Raw genomic sequence first — 27,019 nt, 5'->3', positions numbered from 1 at the left:
TTGTCTGAGAATTAACACTGCATCCAACAATGAGCTTACATGAAAGCTTCAGTGGTCAGTAACTGTAGGATGTCAGTTGCACTTCTTTCTGAGCTCATTGTGTGTTGGAAAAGTCCAGTAACCATGTAGACTTCTAATTTATTTTTATCCCCACACACATTGACAGCAGTTCCTGTCCACCTGACCACACCAAATTATTCAGAAAAGCAATGTGATTGTTTCCTTTTTACAGTAATTAACACAGCCTAGGGCTTCACGGTGGTGTAGTGGTTAGAGGGTCGTTGGTTCAACTCCGGCCTGCGGCTCTTCTGTGTGGAGTTTGCATGTTCTCCCCGTGTCAATAGGGGTTCTCACCAGGTACTCCTTATTATATCCTTTGGATCCCCATTAGTCTTCATAGAGATGAAGACTATTCTCCCTGGGGTCCACATTAAATCAAACAATTATTACACAATTACATCATTACAGCATTTATACAGAGAATAACATGAATTCATTCATCCTAACATGATTATAATATATATTAACATGATTATAATATACATTAAGTAGAACAAGACATGATTATAAAATAGTTACATGATTATAGAAGAGTATACGGGGTAAGCATAAAATGTACCATAATGTTCAATGCAGATGTATTAGATTATATTCAACTTTATTGTCATTGAACAGAGTACCAGGACAACGAAATGTAGTTTAGCATCTAACCAGAAGTGCAGAGTAGTAAAGTGCAAGGTATTTACATATGAAAACAGTGTATAAATTAACATGCTTGAGTTCAACTTAACATGATTTCCTAATTTCATTAGGAAATCATTATACATTAGACTATTGCAACATAATATTATGACAAAACACTGCTTTTCTTAGTTTCAGTTTAAAACTCGAGGCTCCACTAGTTGTGATCAAGTGTGGGACTGTTCCAGTGAGCTACAGCTCTATACATTACATTTCATTACATTACATGTCATTTAGCTGACGCTTTTGTCCAAAGCGACTTACATAACTGACCTTTTGAGTGCATTGGTTCTAGGTAAAGGCAAGGTGAAGTTGTTTCCAGAGGCCTGTCTAGTACTATATACTATGTTTCACATCACTCTGGCTGTCCAAAAACATGCTTTAATTAGTTATTATTATTATTAATTGGTGACTCTAAATTGCCCGTAGGAGTGAATGAGAGCATGATTGTCTGTCTCTATGTCTCTGGCGACCTGTCCAGGGTGTAGCCCGCCCCTCGCCCAATGCCAAAGCCCCCCGTGACCCGAGTGCGCATAAGGTTAAGGATAATGAATGATACAGCCTAATATGTAAGGACAGATTGTCAGGCTCCTGGACACATTAATTCCTCAGTATACATATCTTCAGTTAGTTACTTAGTTAGTTAGCTGGATTCATAAGACACCAAAATACTGTGGTGAAACATTTATAAGACGCGAACATCAAAACTGCCACAAAAAGATTCCTTTAAGAAGAAAATAATTCAAAATAATTCATCAGAAAAACGTGCAGCCCTTAAATGGTCATATGAAACAATAAAACATGAAATAACTAATAACTGTTTCTTCCTTAGGAAACCTGCCTGTTTCTATGGTAATGTATGAACACATCTGTATTTGTTTTTCATGCTATATATGCTACTATAGTAAGCTACACTTAATATATAACACTACACAATCAACACTCTTGGGCGTGTGTCACTGATTGTTAACAACAAATCCTGTGTTATCTTTGATTCTGGTTTTAAAATCTGATAAACACATCAGCTGCGCTGTCAGTACAAGATTAGATCAGTTGCAAAATCATTCCTGTCCGTTAAGGATTTAGTGAGCATAGTTCATGCTTTTCTTTTTTCTTATCTGGCCTGTTGCAATTCAAACATCCTTATCAGCCCTGCATCTGGTTCAAGTTGCAGCAGCAACACTTCTCACTGGTACCGAGAAGAGAGAGCATATATCTCTTCAGGATCGGACTGTGCAGTGCAGAATTTTAAGATTCTTTTGTTTGTTATTTTAAGCACTATTAAAAGTCCACCACCAGATTTTATCTCTGAACTCCAGATCCCTCAGATTATCTTCATTTAACTCTCCCGGTTCAAATCCAGGAGTGACTTGGCCTTTTTTCCCTATTTTTAGACCTATAAACTGGAATAGTTTGCAACTTATTCATCTCTTTTCTTTCATATTTTATTATTCATGATGAAGACATGACTCTTTGTTAGTTTATACTTATATGTTCTTAGTGCAATACATATAGTTTTTCATGATTTTATCCACGATTGCATTCATCCCCTTAAATTTGTATCCGTTTTCTTCTTGATTCTGGGCTGTGCTTGACTAAATAAAGTCTTAGTGGACTAACACTCGACTAATTGATTGGTTGATTTAATCAGGACAACAAAGAATCATGCAAAATACCTCTGTTTACCAGAGATGTGCTCATTATCTTACCATGCCATGTCATTTAGCATGAAAATAGCATTACAAAGCCATTCAACTAAAGAAATCTTAGCTGACTAAGACCAAAACAACCTGATTAGTCGGCTGATCGGCCAAGAGGGGGCAGCCTTAACAATTGTTTACTGTGATTTATTTCAATGTAATCATCAATCAGATATTATTAAGATAAATTGACTTGACTTAATCTTAAATGAAAAGTTTTGAGCATGCTGTCTTTAAACAGAAACTGCTAAAAAGTCTTTATAAGATGTACAGTCATGGAAAAAAAATATTTGATTATTAGATTAGATTATTTTCCTTAATTTTTGTTCATTTTAATACCTGGTACAACTAAAGGTACATTTGTTTGGGCAAATATAATGATAACAACAAAAATATCTCATTAGAGTTTAATTCAAGAACTGATGAAAAAATATATTGCTCATATGACTTTGGTTATTATTAAGAAAATCATGGAAAATGGGTAGATATCAGCTCTTAAATTAAACTGTTATGACCCATTTTTGTTGTTATCAATATATTTGTCCAAACAAATGTACCTTTAGTTGTACCAGGCATTAAAATGAACAATAAATTGAAAAAAAGGGTAGTCTAATATTTTTTTCCATGACTGTAGATGTACTAAATCAGTACAATTTTGCCATTTCAGATTTCTAAAGAACAAAAATTATACAAATAAATCCAGATAGTATTGATGCAGTAGCTTCCTTTCATGTCTAAATGTGTCTGTGCAGCATACTTTTGTGACCTACTTGTATTCAGTAGTAATAGTAGTGGCATTTTCTCAGTCACAAGTCATTATTTCCTAATAAATGTGACCGATGAGGATAAATAAATAAATGAAAAGATAAATGAAGTCACACCCAGCCATCTACCCGTTCCCCACCACTGTCAGCTTCCTTAAGCAACAGAAAGGGTTTTCCAACCGCACCACGCTCCGGTTGCAGTTCCCCGGCATCTGCAGCACAGTATCAGGTGCGGGGCTTCAGGGGGCGGAGCCACACCGCCAGGTCACGCCCCCTGCACTACTGCGCTCCGTCCTGAGGAAAAAAATCCCACTAAGGAGCGCTAGGTCTGCCCGTCACCGCACACTGCGAGAAAAATATGATCCCGAGAAGAGCGACTCCTGCGCTTCAACACTTCACACAACAATCCCAGTAGAAATCACAAACCACCGCTGAGTCTTTGAACTATTTTTTTCTCCGTTCTCAATTTTTTTCTCTCTCTCTGCGCTGGATCTTTCGTGTAAGAAAATGTGTGTGGAGAGCGATGGATGCGAGATTGAAGGCTGCAGCAGTTCGGATGAGGTGCGCACGCTGTCGGGCAGCATGAGTCCTGCGCTGAAATCCAACCCGGACCTTCACCCCTGCAAACCGGGCCAGAAATTCCGTGCAGCGCTGCTCCGATGCCGCTCACCGGCTGCTGCCGCCGGGATCCTCAGTTTTGGGAACGTCCTCAATTACATGGATAGATGCACCGTAGCCGGTAAGAGACCTCACTCCTCCCTTTCCTATTCTGATTAATCTGAGGGGGCTCCAGGTTTTCTTTATGCGCTGGAGTGATGAGCTTGTTTGAGAGCACACCTCAGCTGAGACGGGCGGAACAATGGGCTTGCCCAAGCGCAGTGGACAATCTGCCACAAACCACTATGCTGTTTGGTGTTTTTTTTAATGCTTGTAGACTGTGTGTGGTGTGGTTAAAAAACATGTCTCCCATTGCTGGACAGTAATGTTTTTTTTTTTTACCCCGGGGCTGCTAGATAATTGCAGATCGATCAATTAAGGCGATCAACTCTCCATCCACAAGCCTGCATGCTTTCGCAGTGTGTGTGTGTATGTGTCTAAGTGTGTGTATGTGTGTGTTGTTGTGGGCTCATCTGTCAGACCAGTTTCAGCGACTGCAAATTGAGAGCGTATCACTCTGGAGCATCAGTCATTAGTTGCTGGCTGTTTCTGGGAGCGATTTAAAAACCAACATGTAATAGGCTGTATTAATAGCAGCAGCTTTATGTGAGGCTGTGATGAGGCCATGTGGTGTTCATCCACCTCTTTTTTATTATACACAACATCATTTATTAAAAGTGAACACTGTGTACAGATGGACATAAAGCTGGTATCTCTCTGTGTGTGTGTGTGTGTTAGGATGTTCACTGGTTTCAATCCCATTATGGAACTAATAGATGTATTGATTGTGACCAATGTTAACAAATATGTGTTAGAACAGAAGTCAAGTGCAGAGTTCAACAAGATAAAGAGCAGAGTGTGTTTTCCTGTTAATATTTTGTAAGAGAAAGGCCAAATTATTAAAATAGTTCAGTTTGTAGTCTCACACCTCTCACTGGAAATTTTTGTGAAAGTAAGAATTGTGTAACCAAGTGTTACAATTAATTAATGACACAGTGCAAAAAAAATATTTTTAAAAAGTGTTACACCAGACCAGGTTAGAATGATATGCTCATTTTAGTTTGGTTACTGGGTTATGTAGGTAGATTTATCAGGGTTTGGAGATCGGACTGTGGCACTGAATGGGTTAAAATTAATGCTGCAGCATTGAGAATGGAGGGAAGCGAGTGGGCTCTTCTACAAAGACATCCCTTCCTGGTTAAAGTGCAAGTTTCTATTGATATACAAAACACAACAAGAGTCCATCTAGAAATCTAGTGTTGTTTTTAATTTACTCTCCTATTTTGCTACTCAGCATTTAATTATCTGCCATTAAGATTTCTCAAATATATCAATGAGGAGAAAAATGGTGTAATTTCACTCCCCTGGCAGAGAGAAGGAGTGGCTAATTCACACAGAACAATGTGTACACATAAGTAGCCACATGCCTACGACTCATCATCCTGAGAGCTTCAGGTCCGCTCTGTAAAAAGCCTTCGGGCACCTGAATGATCATTACAGCGGGAAGGGCTTAAGCTGCTCAATCTACAGCCAAGAATGTGTTGATGGGGCATATCTAATCTGAGCATCTTCAAGCACCACTCAGTCACAGCAGATAGCCTGACAAGCCTCAGAGAAGGCTGCGCCAGTGTCCCTCTACAGTAACGACGTGTCCCCTTGTCTCCTCACACCTCCTCATGCTTTGATCAGAGGAAATCCCTTCATTAAGGGGCTCAGAAACAACTCCGTCCTCTCGCTCATGATCCCGCCACCATTGTCTCTGCTCTTGCGAATTGCGAGGCAGAAAATCCTCTGCAAAGCTGTTAACTTCGCTGGATCTCAGAGTGCTCGCTGTGCTGTGACAGGAGTGACTGAGGAGGGATGAGGAGAAAGTGGAAAGGGGGAAAAAGGGAGGAGGAAGGGAGCGCAGGATGATGGGGTTGGGGAGGGGAGGGTGGTTGCAGCAGCCAGGGCGAAACCCTCGTGGGGAAGAGTGCATGTGCTGCAGAGGGGTCCCCTTCTCTTTGCATCCCTCGCCGCCACCTGAACGCTGCACGACTGTTTGCATTATGCATGGGGCGGCGTGTGCGTCGGACCCCTCATGTGCATCCAACACAACTAACACAAGCAGCACGAGCCGATCTGCCGTCCTCCATCGCCTTCCTTCTCTCCCCTCTCCTGCTGTGTGAGCTACATTGCAGCAGCAATTAGGTGGTAGAAGCAATGCATGCTGGTAGCACAGTGTTTCCTCCAAGTGTGTGTGTGTGTGTGTGTGTGTGTTTGGGGGCATGATATGTAAATATAATGTCAATATTGTGCTGCTGAATCAGATATCATAGGGGATTTTTGGTGTTGTAAAAATTGGACGTGTAGCTGAAATGTCCTGATGTGATTAAGTGCTGCAATGATAAGTCAAGAAATCGATAAATAGATCGACTAGAAATATGACCTCCAGATATTTTGATGGATCATTCAAGTCATTTTTCTTGCAAAAATGTCAGACATTGCTGGCTCCAACTTCTCAAATATGGATATGTCCTGCTTGGAGGACATTTTTTATTGTTTTCTGACATTTCAGACCAAACTATTTTTGGATCAATCTTGGAAATAACCGTCACATTAACTGATGATAAAAATAATCATAATTTGCAGCCCTAATGTAATTTCTGAGCTGATTACATTGTTCCAAGTGAAATTAAGCATTTGTCTACTTTTCACTTCCACCTCTTTCTTCCATATGTCCCATCAGGACCTGATCTCTCGTTAGCACTCCGTCTCTTCTTCTTCTTCTCCTTCTTCTTTTTCATCTATTCACTCTGCTTTCTTCTTCTCCGGCTTTCTCTCTTCAGCAGCAGGTACCCAAAGTGCATGCGGACTCATAGATCTTAATGTCAATTAAGCAAGCATGAGCTCACACACACATTAGAAAAGACTCTCCCCACCATTTCAAGAGGGGCTGAATGAGAGTGAGGGGAGTAGTGAAGGGGAGGGGCCGGCTGCTGCAGTGGCAGGCAGTCGAAGGGAAGTGGACGCAGAATGCAGCCAGAGCCCGGTCCTCAAAAGGTCTTTGTACCAGCAGCCATTACTGTAGTGTGTGTGGATCACTAAAGCATTGTCACAGGGACAGAGGGTGACCATTCCAGACACCGGGGCTATTCTGCTCCACAACAATGATGGGAAATTTGCACCCACCAATGCACAGCAGCCGAGTCAAAGACTTGGATCTTTCTGTTGATCCCCAGTGTCAGAGGTGAAGCCACACACATACACACATAAAAAATCACTGCAGTTTATGATTGCAACACTTGACTTCTTCAAGATGATGGTGAGAGCCACAAAAGAAAAGAGAAGTCACAGCATCTTTTTTTTTTTTTTACGAGAGGTTTTGTTCTGGGTTTGATAGAATCACCGCCAGTATGGTTTTTACAAGACTAGAATATTTAATGACAGCAGTCTGTGAGAGGGGAAGGCTTTAAAATAAAGTCATTTGTGAGACTTAAGCTGCTGCATATTGAAGGGAATGTTTTACAACTCAGTGTGGCACTAGAAAGAGTGAAAACAGACTCCGTATTGATCATATCATCCTTCAGATTTCTATCTCTTTCAGTCTGGGAATGAAATTGACCGTAATGTAATCAAATGCGTTCATTTCCACTTTTCCATCCCTTAAACTGCTCTTTCCACCCTCTTTAAAACACATTGTGAATATCTGTTTCACTCTTGTAATGCGGTGTGTTCATCGTGGGATCATCAGAGAACTACAGGCAGTTCAAATTTCTGTAATTTCCATATTTCTGTGTTGTGGAATTGGCAAAGAGACAGTGATCTGGTTTCTGTCAGACACATTTATGAGCCAAATCCAAGTGTGAACAGGCACGGTTTCAGGGCTGCTGAGGAGAAACCGTCAGCTACAAACTCTAAGTTGGACTTTAGGCTCAGCTGTTCAGACCTGACCTGGAGTGCTCCTTCAGAAGCTGGTGCTTGTTTTTACGACTGTCTGTGAAGGAGACAAGGCAGATATGTGGAGCGTCTGGGACATTTCAGGGTGTCCCGGGGAGGTCGATGGCACCCGTACTGCTCTGAATAGCAGTATGCACGGAAATGAGATGAAGATCCAACGGTTAGGGCTGGGCCATTTGTTCATTCGTTCATTCATTTTCAGTTATGATTTTAGCTTCAAATGGTTATGAAAGCAAAAGAAAATTGATTTTATAAAAGTTTAATGAATGCATGATTTTTTGTAGGGTTTGATAGTGTACTACATGTTTAATCTAATTTATTTTGGTCTAATTTATTTTTATTTATTATTTATTGACTATATGTTTAGTAGTTTTCAGTAAGTTTTTAAAGTGCACCAACATTACAACATAATTGTATTTTTAAAAAAAATCTAATTTATTTGTATTTATTATTTTTTCACCATATGTTTAGTTGTTTTCAGTAAGTTGTGGTAGTGCACTAACATTATAACATAATTATAATTTTTTTTTAATTAAATGTATTTTTATTTATTATTTATTGACTATATGTTTAGTAGTTTTCAGTAAGTTGTGGAAGTGCACTAACATTACAATATTATTGTAAATTATTTTCTTTATCAAATTTAGATTTTTTAATTTTTTTTATATTTAATTGTATAGATATACATATATTATGTATTTATTTGACAATCTTTTTTTAATACATACTTTGTATTTGTTTTTCGATTGTTAAAAATATTTTTTTTTTAGTCAATGCATGATGTTTTTAAAGTCAGTGAGTAATCATATAAAAAATAACCATGATCTCAATATTGACCAAGCGTAATTATGATTTTTATTTCTGCCATAATCAAGCGGCCTTACCAACCAAACTAAATTGGAGTGGAGGCCTGAGCAGAGCTGGGTGAGTTATGATGCTCCGGTTAGGTCGCTTGTTTCTGCCCTTTGGAAGCATCCATTTAAACCACAGCCACTTATATTCCATTTGCTTCTAAGAGCAGTGAGATTTAGAGGACCACCATGTTTAATTTAATTTGAGGTGGCTTTGGAACCTTAAATCCCGGTGTTGGTCTCTGTAGTCCCACAGCAGACAGTCCAAGCTCCTCGACAGCTTATCATAAAGAGGGGATTAAGTGTTTTTTTCCCAGAGAATATGAGATGTGAGGCAGACACTCGGCACTTAAAGTTATTTGCTTGGTAAGTAAGCGTGTGTCACCTCTAGCCACCCCCCTGTGTGCTGCACCCAGAGTCACCCCCTTCTCAGCCAGCAATATGGGGGGTACTACTGACTGCCCGCCTAATCTGTGGCGAACAGGAATATTGGGGAGATGCAGATTAGCGCCTCTTCCAGGCACCTTAAGCTGACTCGTCTCAGTCAAGCTGTCATTCCAGAAATGCCAAAAGCACAGGGTCACATCCCATTGGACAAGTGCAGGACCCTTGCATGTGAACTTTTGGCATTTTGCATATAGACACAGATGACCGTGTGGTAATAATCCTCTTAAGGCAAGCTCTTTGTCCCACAGTAGGAGAAGATGTAGCAATCTATCCAGTCTGACAGGCTATGCAAATTAATTCCTGATAGCTCTGTCCAGTTCCTCTGTGACTACTCATTACCACCGTCCACATAAGCCTGGGGCATTCCTCTCTATTTCCTCATAAAGCAATCACAGGGTAAATGCCAAGCTTATTTTCTCTGTCTTCTACATGTTTTCCTGTCTGTTGTCACAATAAAACAGTGTTTATTCTCGTGTGGAAGTGCTCAGATGAAGACAACGCACCACTTTCAGTTCCACAGAGGATAGAGAAGAAGAGAAGTGAAGACAGTGTAGGTGTCTGGCTGGTGGGGGACATTTGGGAATAAAATTCTAAACAAATATAAAAGTGGAAAATGGTGTCTGCGGGCAACAACCCCAAGTGTAGAATGTCAGATTTTATTTTTTTTTAGCCGTTGGTGGAAACATGTCACAGCAGATCTTCTCAGTAACATGAAGTGTTGCAGCGGAACATGTCAGGATTAGACATACAGGAAGTGTCTCCTCACTGCTAAACTGTGTGAGAGGCTGTGTGGGCCATGCTCAGGGGGGTTTTAGCTGTTTCGCCCTTCATTCTTCTCCCTATTTCACCCTCTCTTGCTTTATAGCGTTCAAATCAAAGGTCTCCAAACAACAGAGGGGCATTAAAACGATGGAAGGGCCTCTAGTAATTTACTTTATAGGGTTGCTGCGTCTTTCTGACCGTGCTTTTTCCATCTGATGTTGAGCTGTTTCGAATTAGACGCACCGTCATACAGTTAGAAACATGCCTTTGAAAGACATCGCCACTCGTGCACTTGTTTAATACAGTATATTTCAAAACTGTTGACAGCAAACTATTGACACTATTCAACAGATGTTAAATGGAGTCATTAACAATTACATGATATCCTACAGAGTGGACTTTTCCAGACTGGTTTCCCACAGATATCCCACTAATCTCTTTATGTCTGTGTCCTGGCGTGCCGTTCCCACTGCTGTGAGAAAACAGTCTGTGTGTTCTTTAGGCTCCGATTTAGCCGACGTCTGTAATAGTAACCGGTGGAATTAGACGGAACTTCTTGCTCTGCCAGTGCAGGCTCTTTCATGTGGCTGCTCCAGATTTTACCATCGAGCAGACGCACTTCCCTCGCAGCAGCTTTCACCCCTGTGACCCCCTCAGCTATGATCGTATCGCTTCATAGCCCTGCTGATGGTCACTTTGTTGTGACTCTTTGACTCTTTCCCTCTGTACAGCTGTTATTTTGGCATCGCCCCAACCTTGCATCCGACATCACTCATCACAGCTATGAGGCAGTTACATGTGTTGCATTCTGCAGAGGGTATTTTTACTCCATGCTATAGAGCAGAGGTTTTACAAAGTGTGAGCTGAAGGGAAAGACGTGAGGATACTGTGTGAGGTGCTGGGACGACAAGTCCTCCACCCGTAATACAATCAAACAATTCCTAAATTAGGACCCCTATTGGTGGCAGGAGATCATCACATCCTCATACTTAAGGTTAATGGTCACAGCTTTAAAAATGTGGTTGTAAAACAGTCAGTTAAGGAAAAGGAAGATCATGGTTCGAGTTAAAATAAGTACGTATGTTACATCATTTAACGCTTAGTATGATTTCCTACATAAAGTAATGCCCTGGATTTCCTATGAAACTTGTCCACTGACAAAGCAACATAATGATACTAACAAGGGATGCGTGTTTGGAAGAAACCTGCCAACTCGATTATCTATAACATTAACAATCAATTAATCGATTAATCGCTGCATGAATACATGGGCAAAATAAAAGATACAGTACAATACAAAAAGCCTGTTTTGATAACGGACACTTTCATTTTGAAAGGACAAAAAGAGACTTGATCCTGTCAATCATAAAACTAACTCACGTGAGGTGATAGTGTAAAGATAACATCAAGGAGTTCAAGGTTTTATGTTTTAGCCCCCTAAAAGTCATGAGATTAGTTTTCACAGAAATCATCATATTTAAATATGTTTTGTGTTTAAATACGTTTTGGATCAAATTAATCCTCTTGTATTTCTGTGTGTCTTACAATTGTTATTGCAACTTTCAGTTTGCAAACTGTAATCCTTTATCCAACGTAATTATCAGCTCATTGGCTTATTCACGTACGCTGCAGAACTGAACGCTCAGCGTGTTTCAGTTCAGTGATACTGATACACAGTCAGAGATACAATTAAAATAAAAAAATACACAGATCGATTAAAAATTCCACACCATGAGCAAAAGTACAGGAACAGCTGTCTCCTGGGTCAAAGTCTTGTGTTTTAGGGACCAACCCAACCTCTTTCCATGCAGACTTTGTCGCTCTTTATACTATATCAGTTGACTTCATCCTTAGCTGCCAATAAACATACACAATAGACAATAAACTTAAATAAAGGTCATAAAACGTACTTGTACAAACAACCTATGGGGTCATTATTTGGCCCTGAGGAACAGGTGCATGCTGGAGTTCTGGAAACAACACAGCGTTAGGTATTGTAGCTTGGCCCATTGATTTAACCCACTCACCAACACAGTCAGCAGTTGGAGCTGAAACAGCAACACAGCTCATGGAGGCACTTAGGGACATTTAAAACCCCTACTGCCTGATTGCTGCAATTTGCATCTAACAGCGTTTTATAACTCAGCCAATTGGTATTTCTCTTTATTCTGAGTGTGTCAGATTTTAAACCCCCTGCCACATGTCCATTCAGAACAAAGCCACACATCATGTTTTCATCAAAATCCGGCGAAGAATCCGAGTGGCTCTTGAAACACATTAAACACACAGTGCCCTTTCTTATCGTTTCACTTGGTTCTTATCTGTGAACCTCCAGTAGCTTGACGAGCCGCTTGTAAAAGGCCGCGGCGTTGGCTCAACCTGACTGTTGATCTTTGACACGTGAAGGTGAGTGGTAGCCTGATAATCACTGACCTCAGCTTTGTCATCAGAGGAGTGTGTGGACATAAGGACAGGGCGGAGGTGTTTTCTTTGGTGTTGTTTCCTCCACCTAGAAGTTTGTTTAAAGATTACAGCCCCTGAGATAAACACAGTATCTGCAAACTTCAGTCCAGTTGTAAGACATGTTGGAGTGATGAGTCACGGGCAGAAGGAATCGCCTAGTCTCCATCCAGCCCTTGTGTTTAGCCCCTCATGTTAAAAAGTCGCCCTTCCCTTCCTGTCTCATTATCTAAGAAGGCTGGAGTGTTTATCTGGAAAAAAAAAAAAGCTGAAAATCGTCTTTTCAAGCAGACGGCAAGATGGCAGGAAGGAAGGAGGAGAGATTTGAGATGTGTTGAGCACTTTGCTGTGTTTGACACACTGTCAAACACACTGTCTAAGCAGCTCATCCCTGCTTAGAAAATGTGATAGGAAAAAAAATTGCTTTCCTCACTCCCTCGCTGCATTCCGTCTCTTCTGATTATCTCTGCAAAATTTAACAGGGAAATGTCACACCTGCAATGTTGATGTAATAAAAATATGTAGGCTTGTGCTGTAATATGAGAAAACAGCAATAACATTGTACGTTGTTCTGCAGCTGCAGCAGGCAAAACACATTTTGTCAGCCAGACTTCACTGTACAGTTCCCTTTCCTCCAGCCACCCCAAACACTCCGTGACATCCATTTCAACACACACACACACACACACACACACACACACACACACACACACACACACACACACACCCTGAGACATTTAGAGAGAGAAAACAAAGCAACACAAACAAATTTATGTGTTGTGAAGGTCATATTCAAATGTTCCCATGAGTCCAATGCTTTGGCTGAGACTGCTGATACATGCAACCAAGAAATGGAAATAGAAGACAATGCAATCTATTTCTTATCCTTGCAATACAAACACACACACACACACACACACACCCTGAATAGTGATCAACAGAGCAGCAGCTTGGAATTTGTTACAAGTGATGAAACTGTAATGTCCTGAGACAAACTGAAATTAGATTTTCCTCTGACACATTAACAAGTTGTTCCTGAGAGGATTGGAATCTAATATTGACCTGCACGGGTTTACAAGCAGCGGTTGTGAAAGCAGACCTGCAGCTAGCAGCGATATTAGCTCTCAGCTCCTGGAAGCTCTCACAGCTGCTAGAATAATATTTGGAGTGCTTATTTACAGCAGCCCTATATTTGAAAAGCCTTCCCTGTTGAGGAAAAATTTAATCTCCCCCCCACCATTTACATGTGATAGAGTAAATAGTGGAGCCTGGCACAGGGATTATGTAATCTTTTATATCCACCGATCAGGCTCAGGATAAGGTCTGTGTGTGTCTGTGCCCCCCCTCACATGTTTCATCAGCTCTTTTTGTTGATTTAATTTGCGGATATCTGTCATGTTGTCAGAGCTGGATGAGATTGCAGCAGGATTTTCATTACTGTGTTTGGTGTATGCGTTACTGTGGGAAGAGGGGTGGGTGAATGAGGGCGCTGACCTCTGCCGTAGACTCAGATCTTTCTGTTAATGACCTGGGTCAGAGGTTGACACAAACACACACACACACATACACATACACACGTGCACGCCCTCAGTGGGGTTTTTCTGCTTTAAAAGGTTCACACTTAGGATTGAATTCCTATGGGAATGTGTCATTGGGTTTGTGTTTCCAAGCATCAGTGCTGTCACATGTGCACATGCAGGTATTCAACTTAAAGGGGACATTATGTGCTCATTATTGTTACTAGTGCAGCGCCCGTAGGAAGTATGTATTCGTATAGTGAGAGATTAAGTAGATAAAACACTTACTTTTCATAAGATACACACAACATCCAGAACATACACATTGAACATTGATATTCGCTGGAAACTATTTGAATATTATTGGAAAATTGAACCTTGTAGCGCACTTTAAAACTCTGAAAGATAGGTAGGCTAAATAGACTTACAGATGAGATGAGTCAGGGTGGAAATCCAGAGTGAATTGTGTTACTGACCAGGTGTAGGCCTATCACACAATGGGACGGAGCTCCCCTAAAAGGCGTCCGATCGGAAACAGTGCAATGCTGCAACACGTCCTACGTAAATAATGATATTTTGAAAACTGAATTCAAAAATCATCAAAATCGAGGATGCACACCTTCGTGCCATGCGCAAGCCACATAGGAAATCTTAGGACAGTCTGACGGTCAGCGAGATATGCCCTAGACACAAACACACACACACACACACACACACACACACACACACACACACAGATGCTTCTTGCTTTTATATAAAGTTATGCTTAATACTTGTATTTTGGGTTCTTACTAGAACATATTTACATGCTTTACTGTTTAAAAACACATAATTTGTCTCATATACCTGTATTCACTCTCTGTCTGAAACACTCCTGTCCCTTTAAGCCCCTCTCCCAATAAAGCCCAGTCTGCTCAGGTCGGTGTTTCTAATTCTTCTGCATTTTAGTGGCCACTCGCGGTGTTGCAGCAAAAAATCCCCAGCGGCCCAAAAAGCATTTTCCCCATAGAGCCCCATTATAAAAGAGACATCTGTAACACTGTTGACAGGACACCGTGAACTGCAAACAAGAGAAAAATTAATAAATGAATAATAATGGGAATGACTGTAACAGTAATGTAGCTGCATTTTCTACCTATATATAGTGTAGTTGTGACATCACAAGCTTACAGTGCAGAGTCCTGACAGTTTGTTTAAAGACACAGCATCTGAAGATGGGCTGTGTGCATTTCTGCTTCATAATAAGAATAGACATGGAAATCTTTTCTTTTTTTTAACAATATTGGACTTTTAATGTTTGGCTTCCAGCAACACATTATCTTATCCAATCAGCCCAGCCTCTCATTTAAATTCTTGCTAATTCTGCACTGCACAGCTTGATTAGCAGGCCGGCAGACGTTTGTATCTGTGTTTATTTTCTTGCTGCACTGTGGGACAGTTTGCTTACGAGACAACGGCAGACTGAGTTTAGGTGTTTGTTTCTGCAGTGCAGTTGTACAGCAGAATGGCTGGTTACGCCTCACTGCCCAGGGAGGGTTATTACAGCGTTCTTATGATTCTTCAGCACCATAAATGTTTACTGGTCCATGTTTAAATCTGCAGGCAATCTGTCAGCACACCACTTCAAAAAAAATTTGATTGCATGTATTTATAACACTATAAATATATAACATTATACAAGCTGAATCTGTTGCTGAATGTGGTAGTTGTGGCACAAAATTGCAATAGTGCATGTTCCACATGACTTACATATTCAGTGATGTTTAAGAGACAGACCGCAGGCTACTGCAGCAGCACATGTCAACATTCAGGGTGTAGATGGAAGTATCTGGGCTGAACACCAATGCAATTTTACTTATTAAGTTTAATGACTGGCTGATAAGTGCATAAGGCCCAAGGCTTTGACTGTGCTGTAGGTATGTGGGCCATTCTTTATTAAACACGCCTGGTATGTAGAGGAAGCCATACAGGAACAAAAAGCATGCCTTGGTTTTGGTGTTTTCCCACGCTCAAACTCACACCTCATTCAGACATCTAGGTGAAGAGTTCAGTCAGTAATTCAGAAATCAAATTGTGTTTAATAATAATTTTCTTGCCACTTTGAGGTAATTATTTTTAAAAGTTTGGGCAAAAAGACATATTTGGGTTTCTCAGAGTGTTTGATGAAATAGAGGAAGTAATGAGATGCATATCTAATTCATGAGACAGTGAGAGATGAACCCCACAGCCTTATATAAACTGCCTTCACCATAACTGGGATGAAAAAATGGAGGTGGATTTCAAATTAGTGGCGTTTCTCTTAAATGAAGACTAGGGTTGTCAAAAGTATCGATACTCAAAAAAGTATCGATACTAAAACGTTGTATCCGGATACAATACTCATTTTCAAAAGTATCGATACCTAGCCAAGGAATGAACACTTAAGTTATTTTTTTTTATCAGTCTTGCCTAATATTGTGCACAGCATACAACCTCAAAATATGGTTCTAATTATTATTTTTTATTGTATTTATTTATTTAAACCTGCAGTTTCTTTTTGCACAACTGTTTTTATTATAAATATTTAACCAGTGGTTCTGTTCATTTTTACATGTTGCATTTTTGTTGTTAATAAAAATATTTCTGTTAAATTTTGGGGTCTTTGTTTTTATCCTCGTGGTATCGAAAATGGTATCGAGTATCGAATATTTTCCTGAGTATCGGTATCGAGTTGAAAATTTCAGTATCGTGACAACCCTAATGAAGACACAATGTGAGAGTGGTGGTGGTGGGATTGCTCCTGGGTGTGAGCTCAGCTGTGGAGAGGTCACCTTGACATAATCTCAGAGTGAAAATGCTTTTATATGTCTGATTGGTCTTCCCTCCGGCTGTGGATGTGATGGGAATACAGGGAGGGAGCCTGAAGATGGGAAAAACATGTTTGACATTCATATTTATACTTCTATAAACGCTCAGGAGTTGTTCCAGCTGTCAGGTTATAAACATTAGAACACACACACACACACACACACACACACACACACACACACACACACACACACACACACACACGTATCTAATTGTATTGGATAGTGACATATATATATCCCATCAGTTCTGGTCCAAATGGAGTTGTTTTGGCTGCTTTGGACAATTTTATGGATGTGTGGGAGTGGAGACGAGCTCATTTATGGCAGATTTTATCATCACGGAACACATAAAAACTAAATATGCTGCGGAGTTGTTCCTTGTTTAATCAGTCATACCTCAGCGACATCCAGTCAAACAGCTTTGTGACAAAATGGACGCTCAATTGCGAGGCAGAGATGTGGTGGCATCCCAGAGCCAGAGTCAAGAAACCCGGGCCGCATTTAGTCCCTAATGGCCGACTGTTGGGAGCTCAGTGGTCAGTGACATTCAAGTGTTGGAACAGAGGATCAGAATTTTTTTTTTTTTTAAACGGCAGATCACTTCTAAATGATTTCTATCTGTATTTCATATCCAAACTCGCTGTTAATGTTTTTTTTTTAAATTGTTAGTGTTTTTTAATGGGATATTTAAAGACATTTATTTAAAGAGGGATTTATGTATTACTGCTTTTCCCTCCAATTTCCATTAGAAAAATAGAAACGCACCGAAAACTTGAGAAATATAAATAAAAAAAATTGCCATACAAGTTAGACTTTTAACAAACTGACTTGAGTTTTGTTGATTTTTTAAAATCAATTTAATCTTTTTTTTATATTATAAAGCTCACAATAAACAATTTTCTTTTCTTGAGAAATAGAAATTTAAAAAGATAACATGCCAGATCAATTTAAAGTGGTTTCTACCTGCATCTCACATCCATTTTTTGTATTGTTAGCATTTTTAATGGGATATTTGAGTTATTATTTTTCCAATTTCACCCATTTTATGAATAAAAAAACATAATAACCAACACAAAAAAACATACAGTAGACAGATCAGTTTAAAGTCATTTCTCATTGTTTTTTATATTGTTAGCATTTTTAATGGGACATTTGAGTTATTTTTTTCCCATTTCATACATTTATAGTAGAGTAAAAACATAAGTGCTCAAAAAAAAACAATACAGTCTTATAGAAATAAGAGAAAAAACAATCTGCCACACATATTAGGTGTATAAGAGCAGCTGTGCCCCTGAATTCTCCATTTCGTGGAGCCTAAGCACAGTGATTATCCAGAGAAGATAGCTGAGCTGTAGCTATTTGATGCTAAATTGAGCTGAAAATACAAATCTACTCCAATTTTCTAGTGTTTTCATCATGGCTCTGGGTCACTTTGCACTCTCTCTTTTGGAGAAACAGCTCCGCGGCCGAGACGTTCGGTTTGACAGCCTGTGGACATCTTATCGTCACACTGTGAGTGAATCAAGGGGAACTCAGATGGAGTGGATGAGTCAGGTGTCAAGAAATATATTCTTTTCAAAGTATTTTAATAAATAAAACAGCATCATTTTACAGCTCGCTGCTTTATCTCTGGGTAATTAAAGACGCCTCGTATAAATGAGCGTCATTAACTAAGATGATGTAAGAAGGCTTGTCTTCACTGTACGTACAGTTTAGGATAATTATGCAGCAAGATGTTTCAATGTCCCCCACAGTGGATTCCCCTCATCCGCATAAAGGAAAAAAAGAGGAGAAGTGAAATCTCATTAAAAAACACTACATAATGACTTTAATCCTCCACACTGTTATGTATAAATAGCGCTGGGATTACTGACAGGATTTTTCAAATTCACACGCACACACAAACACACACACACACTCATCCGCATCCACACAGTAATGTAATTGAACTGTTGCAATGGACAAGTTGTCCCTACATGACATAACTCTGTGTGCGGTCTGTTAGTTGTTGGATCCACTCTGGTCCTAACTGAAATATCTCAACAAATATACAAATATTCAGAGGAAAAATCCTATTAATTTTGGGAATCCCTTGGCATTTGATTTATTGCCACCGGCAGGTCAAAATTTTGATCGGCACAACTTTTGGTTCAGATGTTCATGTTTTCAAAATTGAGTTTATTTAATATTCGGGTTTATGACCAAATATATTAAAATCCCATATTGTGGGATTTCCATCAAGTTCAATCCATCAAATAATCAATTTTATTTGTCACACAATTCCACTGCAATGCAATCCTGCCAGTTCCTTCAATTTCTTATTATTCATCATAAACATGGACCTCCTGCTTTTTCTTGAATAAATCCTCTGTTCTGTGAGATTCATATGTGGAAAAAAAGTCACCCTGAATAACACTGTTTGATACTCCAAAATTTGGTCATGTTTTGGTGAAACGGACTTTACCGTTCCTGATATCCCACTGGCAACTGTGCACTTTGGATTTTAGAAAGAGTGTATAAGCTAACACACAAAACTAGGAATTGTTTGGATCTTTTATGCTATGTGCAGGTTTCTCCTCTTGGCAAACCAATATTCTCACAAACTGCAGCGGGAAGTGTATCGAAAATTCACGTCTACATCGTGGTTTCACGGAAGAATCGACAAGAAAATGTCGGATGTGCTCAGACAGGCACACACCTGCTGCACAGGACCCCTGCATCTGATGGTGTGACATCACTTTTTTGGACACTTGCAACCCTTGCAGATGCATAATACATCAATTGAGCATGAGATGATAAACATGACAAGAAAACAAGCATGTTAGCATGCTGATAATACTATTTAGCTCAAAGCATAAGCATGCATTTTTAAGGCTTGATAAGCTAAAATGGTCCGAGATGCAGCCAAATGTAAAGTGAACCTGAAGGCATTTGTGTGACAATGTCCATATCACTTCTCTACTAAATCAAAGCGGACACTGTTTGAGCCTCTCAGTGATTCCCTCTGATTAACGTGGCTCCTTTTCAAAATTCCACATAAATAACACTCCTCCGAGTTCACATTCAAGGTTGAGTTCAACTGCTGTTCAGTATTCCTGAGAGACGCTGGTGTGAACGAGTGCAGCTCACCGAGATCCCCTGGCAGTCAGACAGTCTCATCTCATCTCAAATACCTTTGCTCCGCTTCAATGCATCTCTCTCCAATACATCTAATGCATTATCTCATACGAACAAGTGGGCGAGCCCAGGATGTATTATTGATGAGCTATAGGTTCAGTCTGCTCCCTCGATGCCTCACTATGCATCCTCTCCACTACCATCAAATATTTAGCACGTACTGGCTGGGACTAATGCACCGGAGCCCTTGAGCTGAATTCAAGCTTTTGATTAGTGAAAGAAAATTAGGTTGGAAAAAAAAGCCCTATTAATCAAAGTGGTAAGGCTGGCAAACCTACAGGCCTTTAATTTGATTTTGCCCTAGTTTGGCTGTCACAAATTTAGAAGATTAGAGTGAAAATTGTCTCAAATGTCGTAGTGGTTTTATCACTGAAATAACAGCATATTCATCCCCACACACACTGGCAGGAGTTTTCATTTAAATATATTTATCGTGTTGTATCATAGTGTTGTGTTGGTATTAAGTATCTTTTAGCACTGGTTGGTGTTTTATTCACACATCAATGTCAACGAAACATAACTGAAACCAATAGTCGACTTCTCCAACCTGAAGGACAGAATAGTCAACAACACCCATAATGACATGTGAGCGTTTATCAGAATGAGCGTTTCATGACTCACGGTACAGAGGAGCGTTCTAAAAATAGCACACACATCATCATACATACATGTACGGTTTGCGGCTGGCTGCAGTTTCGGTGAATTTATACCAGAAAAACCACTGACTTAGGTTTTGGGGGGAAAAAATCCTGCTAAGGCGGAAGTTACGTCAACAACAGAAGTTACGTCAACAACGGAAGTTACGTCAACAACAGAAGTTACGTCAACAACGGAAGTTACGTCAACAACGGAAGTTACGTCAACAACGGAAGTTACGTCAACAACGGAAGTTACGTCAATAACTGAAGTTACGTCAACAACCGAAGTTACGTCAACAACCGAAGTTACGTCAACAACCGAAGTTACGTCAACAACCGAAGTTACGTCAACAACCGAAGTTACGTAAACCAGCCATTCTCAACCTTGGGGTCCCGACCCCAATTGCGAAATTATTTTTGGGGGTCGCCAAATAATTTTGTAAAAAATATAAATGCACAAAATTAATATTAAATTACATAATTTCAGACGGGGGGGTCGCGGACAATGTTCATGTTAAATTGGGGGTTGCGACTCAAAAAGGTTGAGAACCACTGACGTAAACAATGGATGTTACGCACAATGAGATTCACAAACTGGGAGCCACGTAAGTTATGTAAAAAAATGCAAGTTATGTAAAAAGTAATTTATTTTGGTTTTCACATGGGACACAAACCCAGTTCTCCTGGGTGAAAGTCTGTTGTTTATTCAACCCATCCACCACCCCTTGCTTTGAAAATTGCAGAAAATAGGATTTGCATAACAGTGGGTGTGTTTTTACAGGCGAGAAATAAAATATGATCCAGGAAGTTTGTGCTGCATGACACATTCATAAATCTGAATGTGCAAAGTAAAGAAAATATGTTGATCAGTGACCTGTGGGTGAGCTGAGGTGGGCTGAATGAAGCCTCGTCGCTGAAACACTCCACCTGTGAGAGAACCCAAAATGTAACCCCCATACATTTGTCATGAAACCAGGGAGTTAGCTACAGAGACCAAAAACTGATTCTCCATTCTCCGATGTTCATATGACAACAATGTCTTCAGTAAGGTCTTAGAGTATTTCTCACACAGTGCACAGTTCAAGTATATTTTGTTGAAGCTGTGTGTTTTTACTCGCAGCCTCTCCCTCCCCGTCTCTTGCTGATGTTATTCTCCCGTACAAGTCCCTCCCGTGCAGGCAGCTCGACACTGTTTCCCAGACATTTTCAGCACGTTTCCTTTCTGTGTGGCAAGGAAAGGAAGTGGAATGGAAAAAGCACTCCCCCGCCCAGTGCGGCCACATGGCAAGGGAGGAGAGCAGTCGGTCAGGAGCCCGCCGGCCACAGTCGGGCATATTTGTGGTCAGCTTTCTCCTCGCTGCAGTCTGAGACGCTGTGCAGCGCGGCCTGCCTCTGCACTCTGCCGCTCTCCCCCCGCGCTGTTTATTACCATCTCTCACACACTCAAATCCCAAAAATTGGTCACGAGAACAACCAGAAAAGATGCACTTTCTCCTCACTCATTATGCCCCCCCATGTTCTTCCTTTCCCAGACTATTTATACTGATGGGGTTGACACATGAAAAGGGATCACCCCTCTGCAGGAATGGAGGGGAAGGATCTGGCCACATCAGCAAAGTGGTTCACCGCTGCCCGTCACACTGTATGCCAGAATGAATGACTTCCATCCATTGGCTCCCTCTCACTCAGACACACACACACAGTAAAACCAGGGGAAAGGGGAACACATACACACACAAACACACACACACACACACGCACACACATATACTATATATATAAACAATGGAAACATAGGATTTACAAATCCAATCCAGCCCTCACTGACCCGATGTAGCCACCACCTATGACTCCTCTCCTCTATCTCTGTCCCTGTGTGTGTGTGTGTCTCCAAAGCTCGTCATGTTAAATTGGACTGCTATTCTCTCCCTTCTCTTAGCCTAGTTTCTATGAGCAGAAATAGAACCAAGAGGGGCCGGAGATCCACGAGTCTCTGTTGGGGATTTGATATGAAATCTGTCCTCTCTAAGCTGATGGAGTTGTGTGTGTGTGTGTGTGTGTGTGTGTGTGTGTGTGTGTGCGTGTGTATATCCATATTTGGGCGTATGGGGTGTGGTGTGTGTGTGTGTTCACTTATGGTGTGTTTGTGAGTGTATGGTGGTCCCAGAGGACCAATGCTGGCAGCGTGCGTCACTGCACGAAAGCTGGCCTTGCAAAAACAGCACGTTGTATCCTCATTTAAATGTTTCCTCTGGATCACGCAACATGTTTTGAAATGTCGACGGTTTTGCCTCTTTAAGCCGTCAAGTTGTGTCTCTTTGCAGTTGTTTTTATGCCTTTTTGTAGTTTTTCATGTATCTTTCTGGTCATTTCTTGTCTGTTTGTAGTTGTTTTGTATCACATTGTGGTTATTTTGTGTCTCTTTGTAGTGGTTTGTGTCTTTTCGTGGTCATTTTGTGTCTCTTTGTAGTTGTTTCGTGTCTCTTTGTAGTCATGTTGTGTCTCTTTGTGGTCGTTTTGTGTTTCTTTGTGGTCGTTTTGTGTCTCTTTGTAGTCATTTTGTGTCTCTTTGTCATCAGTTGCTGGGTCTATTTGGGGGTTCTCTTACAAATATGATGCTAGAGCAACAAAAATGTTTGTCTCAGTTTTCTGGAGCTGCATTGATCGACACTGATTTACAAATCCTAGCTGGTACTGTTAGTGAACTGTCTACTGGCAGCCTTATGATTGAAACAGCAAAGCCTGAAAGAAAGTACTATTCATATCGAAGAATGATCATTCACCATTCACTGCTCTAAATGCAGCATTTGTGGCACGTAAACGTTCAACCAATTTGAGTCATTTCTTCTTAAGCTACACTGAAAATAGTGGTCATAAAGGCTGACTTTATGAGAGGGTGGAATAAGTGTCAGCTCGGCACTGGCCCCTCGACTCTGTGTCAACTCTGTGTGTTGACTGTAGGGGGAAACTATCTGCGGCCACATAGTTTGTACAGTTCAGCATCACAATAAATTCATGAAAGGGGTCCTTAAGTGTCAGAGAATACATTAATCTAGCAATGGAACACGTCAGTTGACTAATTTAAATGAACCTGAAAGCAAATAGACTAAAGGACAAAGTCATAATGTTAAATAAATGCCGAATCATTGTTAACATTCACCCATTTCTTCAGGCGTGAAGGTTTTGTTTCCGTGGTAAGGGAGTGTACAGTATACTGTCTGTGTCAGAGGGAGTGTCAACCCGCTGTTACCTTAAATGAAGATGGAAGTAGCTGGTGTTATTGTTGTGTGCTGTCAGGAAGATCCACATTCCTGCCATGTTTCTTGCTTGGTGTCATGCTCAGATGAACTCAGACCCCTGGAGGCCTGAGACTTAAGGAACTCATTAACGTTGTTCAATCAAATGCAAATATAACCTCTCAGATGTCACTATAATGTAAAATGTCTCTTTTTCAATGTTGCTATGGTGTTCTACTTGGTATTTCTGGCATCATATAATAACCTGACAACATGTGTGCAGATTGTGAGATGCATCTGCAATGAGAATCTTTCTACAAAAAAAAGGCAGTTTTGGAAGGCTGAGCTCCTTTGTGGTCTCTTGACCTTTATCTTGCACAGCATTGCCATGGCAACTAAACTGGGTGCTGCCAGCTTGGGCGAAGGTTGTGGTACCTCATCATCACATACATATATCACTGGATCTCTCCATCATAATAAGACACGGTGGTTACGTTCCCTTAAAAAAGTCTGAAAAACGTGAATTTCAGGCTGAAAAAAAGGAGAAGAAGAGACGCAGCTGAAAGGATAAGAAGGGGAAATGTAGGGGGAAATGAAAAGGACAGAGTTTGATTGCCAGGCATTAAACGGCCTCATTGAGAGCAGAGATGATAGTTGTGATAGGCTGCTACACAAACACAGGGCTGCTGGCTCTCTGTAATCCCTTACAGATTAGCACAGTTCATTACACAGCTCATTGCACTTGAATCTAGTACAATAAACACTGTTGCTTTAAAGCACCACTTATTTAAAAACATACACATTTAGCTGCTGCAATACAGAATGTTATGTATACCATTATAACTTGTCATACAACATTTTCAGATGTTTATTATAGATCTAATCTTGTTGGGGAAGTTTATTAAACGGCGGTTTTAGTTTATCTAACTTCCATTTGCTGTGCTGTAGTGTTTAAGCAAATCACATCTAGCGAACTCTACCTTTATTAATTGTCTGGTAATTATGTGGTAAGTGTAGACGGGTGTGGCTCAGACAAATGCAGACTCTGTCCAGGAGGGACGCTCCACCATCTGGTGTAGGAATCCCCCTCCCAGCAGGCTGTGTGTGTGTGTGTGTGTGTGTGTGTGTGTGTGTGTGTGAACTTCCAAGCTAATTAGAGTACAGCTGCAGTTGTACAGTACACTGTTAAACACTGTTGTCGCTGTGTGACAGGCTTGACTTTGGGGGGTGTTGCTGTCTGCCAAGGCCATATATGGATGGCACCCTGATGTGTTTTATGATCAGAAGTGGTTTTAAGTCTGTAGACTGTCTGTGGAGTGTGTCAGACCGAGATCCAGACAGCAAACTCATTCCTAGAAGTGCATAAAATGTGATCTGAATTCTTCCATTATCCCCCCAATCTTAGATTTACCTGCCTACAGTGGAAATGTAAGTGGAGTCTAACCTGCCTTGAGGCAGTTGCTGCATAATTGCCACATTTGGTGCTCCGACTGCTTTGAGAATTGCTAACAAGAAACACTGCATGCAGAGGTGATGAAGCAAATCAAAGTGTGTGTTTTTCAGGAATGCTAATTTAAGAAACTCAGATTTTCCTCATTTTTGACAGCGTAGGTGACTGAACTGTTGGTTTCACTGAAACCGGCTGATAACTAGCAGAGGAGACCCATCATTATGAAAGAGAAACAAGGCGAGGAGTTGTGAGTGTAGCTCTTGAACAAGAATGCTGCCTGTAGTGTGAGAATTTGAGCAGGTGGTTTGACTCAGATGACAGGAATCTGATGCATGTCTCTGCTCCAGTCACAGTCCAACCTGCACCTGCCCTGCGTCGCACCGCCTTTGAAACATTCTTTGCCTCTGTTGACAAACAGACGAGCGTTGCCAACGCTGAATCAACATCTATTATGTTGAGTATCAGTAGTTATTTGCCTGCTCGGCTGTGATCTTTCTCATCATCCTCCAAGGCCGAGATAACAAAGACATGATGCATGAAGATTTACTGTATGAAAGAAGTGGACCTAGCCACCGCGACGACACCCATTTGTCTGTCCACTGTGGTTTTGAAGCCTTGAATTTGTCCAGATGTGGCCAAATTTGCATGGAAACGTCCGGCAGGGCCAAGTACCACACAGCAAACACTAAGTTATCAGCTAACAGTAGAGCTGGCTAGCTAGCTTGATAAGCAAGTCGCTTAATTCATGTTAACTATGATGATAATAGGGATGCTAATTTTGGCTTGCAAAACACACGTTTTAAACAAATGTGCTTTGCAGGAAATAAAGGAACACAAGGTTTGTTATGTTATTAGCTAATTCTAGTGCTAGCTTGCTAGCTCGATTAGCAAGATGCATCAGTAAATGTAACATTTAACTTTCATGAACTGAAAACACTGTTAAAGGGTCAAAGTGGAAAGTTAAGACGAAAACACTAACAACACCCAAAACACCAATTCAAGCCCGAAAGAATCTCCTGCTTTATTGTCTGTTTTACACTAAATGACATAATAATTTACAAAATGAACATCATGCTGAATTGCAGAAGACTTGAAAGTAAAACCCATTAGGAAAATGTTCACTGAGATAATAAATCAAGTGAGAAGTGGGTCATTTTCTCATATACTTCTATACAATCTGAGCCCTTTTTGCAATCAGAGTAGTCTCCCCCTGCTGGCGGTCAGAAATAATGCAGGTATATGGCACATCCGCATTGACTTCAGACCTTGAAGCTTCGTATCCTTCTTTTCTGCAGTCTTATGAGTTCTTTCTCAAAGTTGCAGGTGCTCTAGTCTAGAGGTCAGGTTATGCTCGGTCAAACTGTTCTGCTGGACTCAGAGGAGAGGAGCACACGGATCAGAGGCAGCCAGCTTTTTAAAATGTTAGTCATGTTGCTGTTCCATTTTCATGAGCTGTGTTGCAATCCCCAGGACCATCCTGCCAGTTTCACAGAGATTCAGCTAGCACTACCAAGCACACCACGTTGCATCTAGACTGCAACTTATTCCTTTACTCTTTCCCTTTCAGTTAGAAAATAAGACTTTCCAAGCTGGTGGTCTCAAGAGGAGCATTTGTTGAGACGTGCTGCTTCTTGTTTACTGGCGCTTAAAATTGCATGGTAGCCACGCAGGGATTTCTTTAACCTTAATTAATCGCCCTCTGATCTTCTGCTTCATCTCAATCTTCTGATGTTTATGATGTGTTAAAAAGTTTATGAGATTTCGTGTGCATGCTTTAAATGCTTGCAACTTTGAGCACACACATAAGTCATAATGTGATGAGCAGATATTC

At 40.6% G+C, this 27,019-nt stretch overlaps 1 protein-coding gene across 2 annotated transcripts in view; it reads left to right on the top strand.

The window, feature by feature from the left end:
• The first annotated feature begins 3,374 nt into the window (after positions 1–3,374).
• spns2 (SPNS lysolipid transporter 2, sphingosine-1-phosphate) overlaps positions 3,375–27,019 on the top strand; it is an 87,399-nt gene continuing 63,754 nt past the window's right edge. For both annotated transcript variants that reach the window (XM_059351461.1, XM_059351462.1), the window contains exon 1: positions 3,375–3,944. In XM_059351461.1, coding sequence (XP_059207444.1) covers positions 3,713–3,944 — 232 coding nt within the window. In that variant the 5' untranslated portion in view covers positions 3,375–3,712. The remainder of the gene's footprint in view (positions 3,945–27,019) is intronic.

Source organism: Centropristis striata, chromosome 15, assembly GCF_030273125.1.
Source record: "Centropristis striata isolate RG_2023a ecotype Rhode Island chromosome 15, C.striata_1.0, whole genome shotgun sequence".
In the NCBI taxonomy this organism is placed as follows: Eukaryota; Metazoa; Chordata; class Actinopteri; order Perciformes; family Serranidae; genus Centropristis; species Centropristis striata.
The sequence above is the reverse complement of the archived record's forward strand: the minus strand, read 5'-3'. Positions and strand labels throughout refer to the sequence as shown.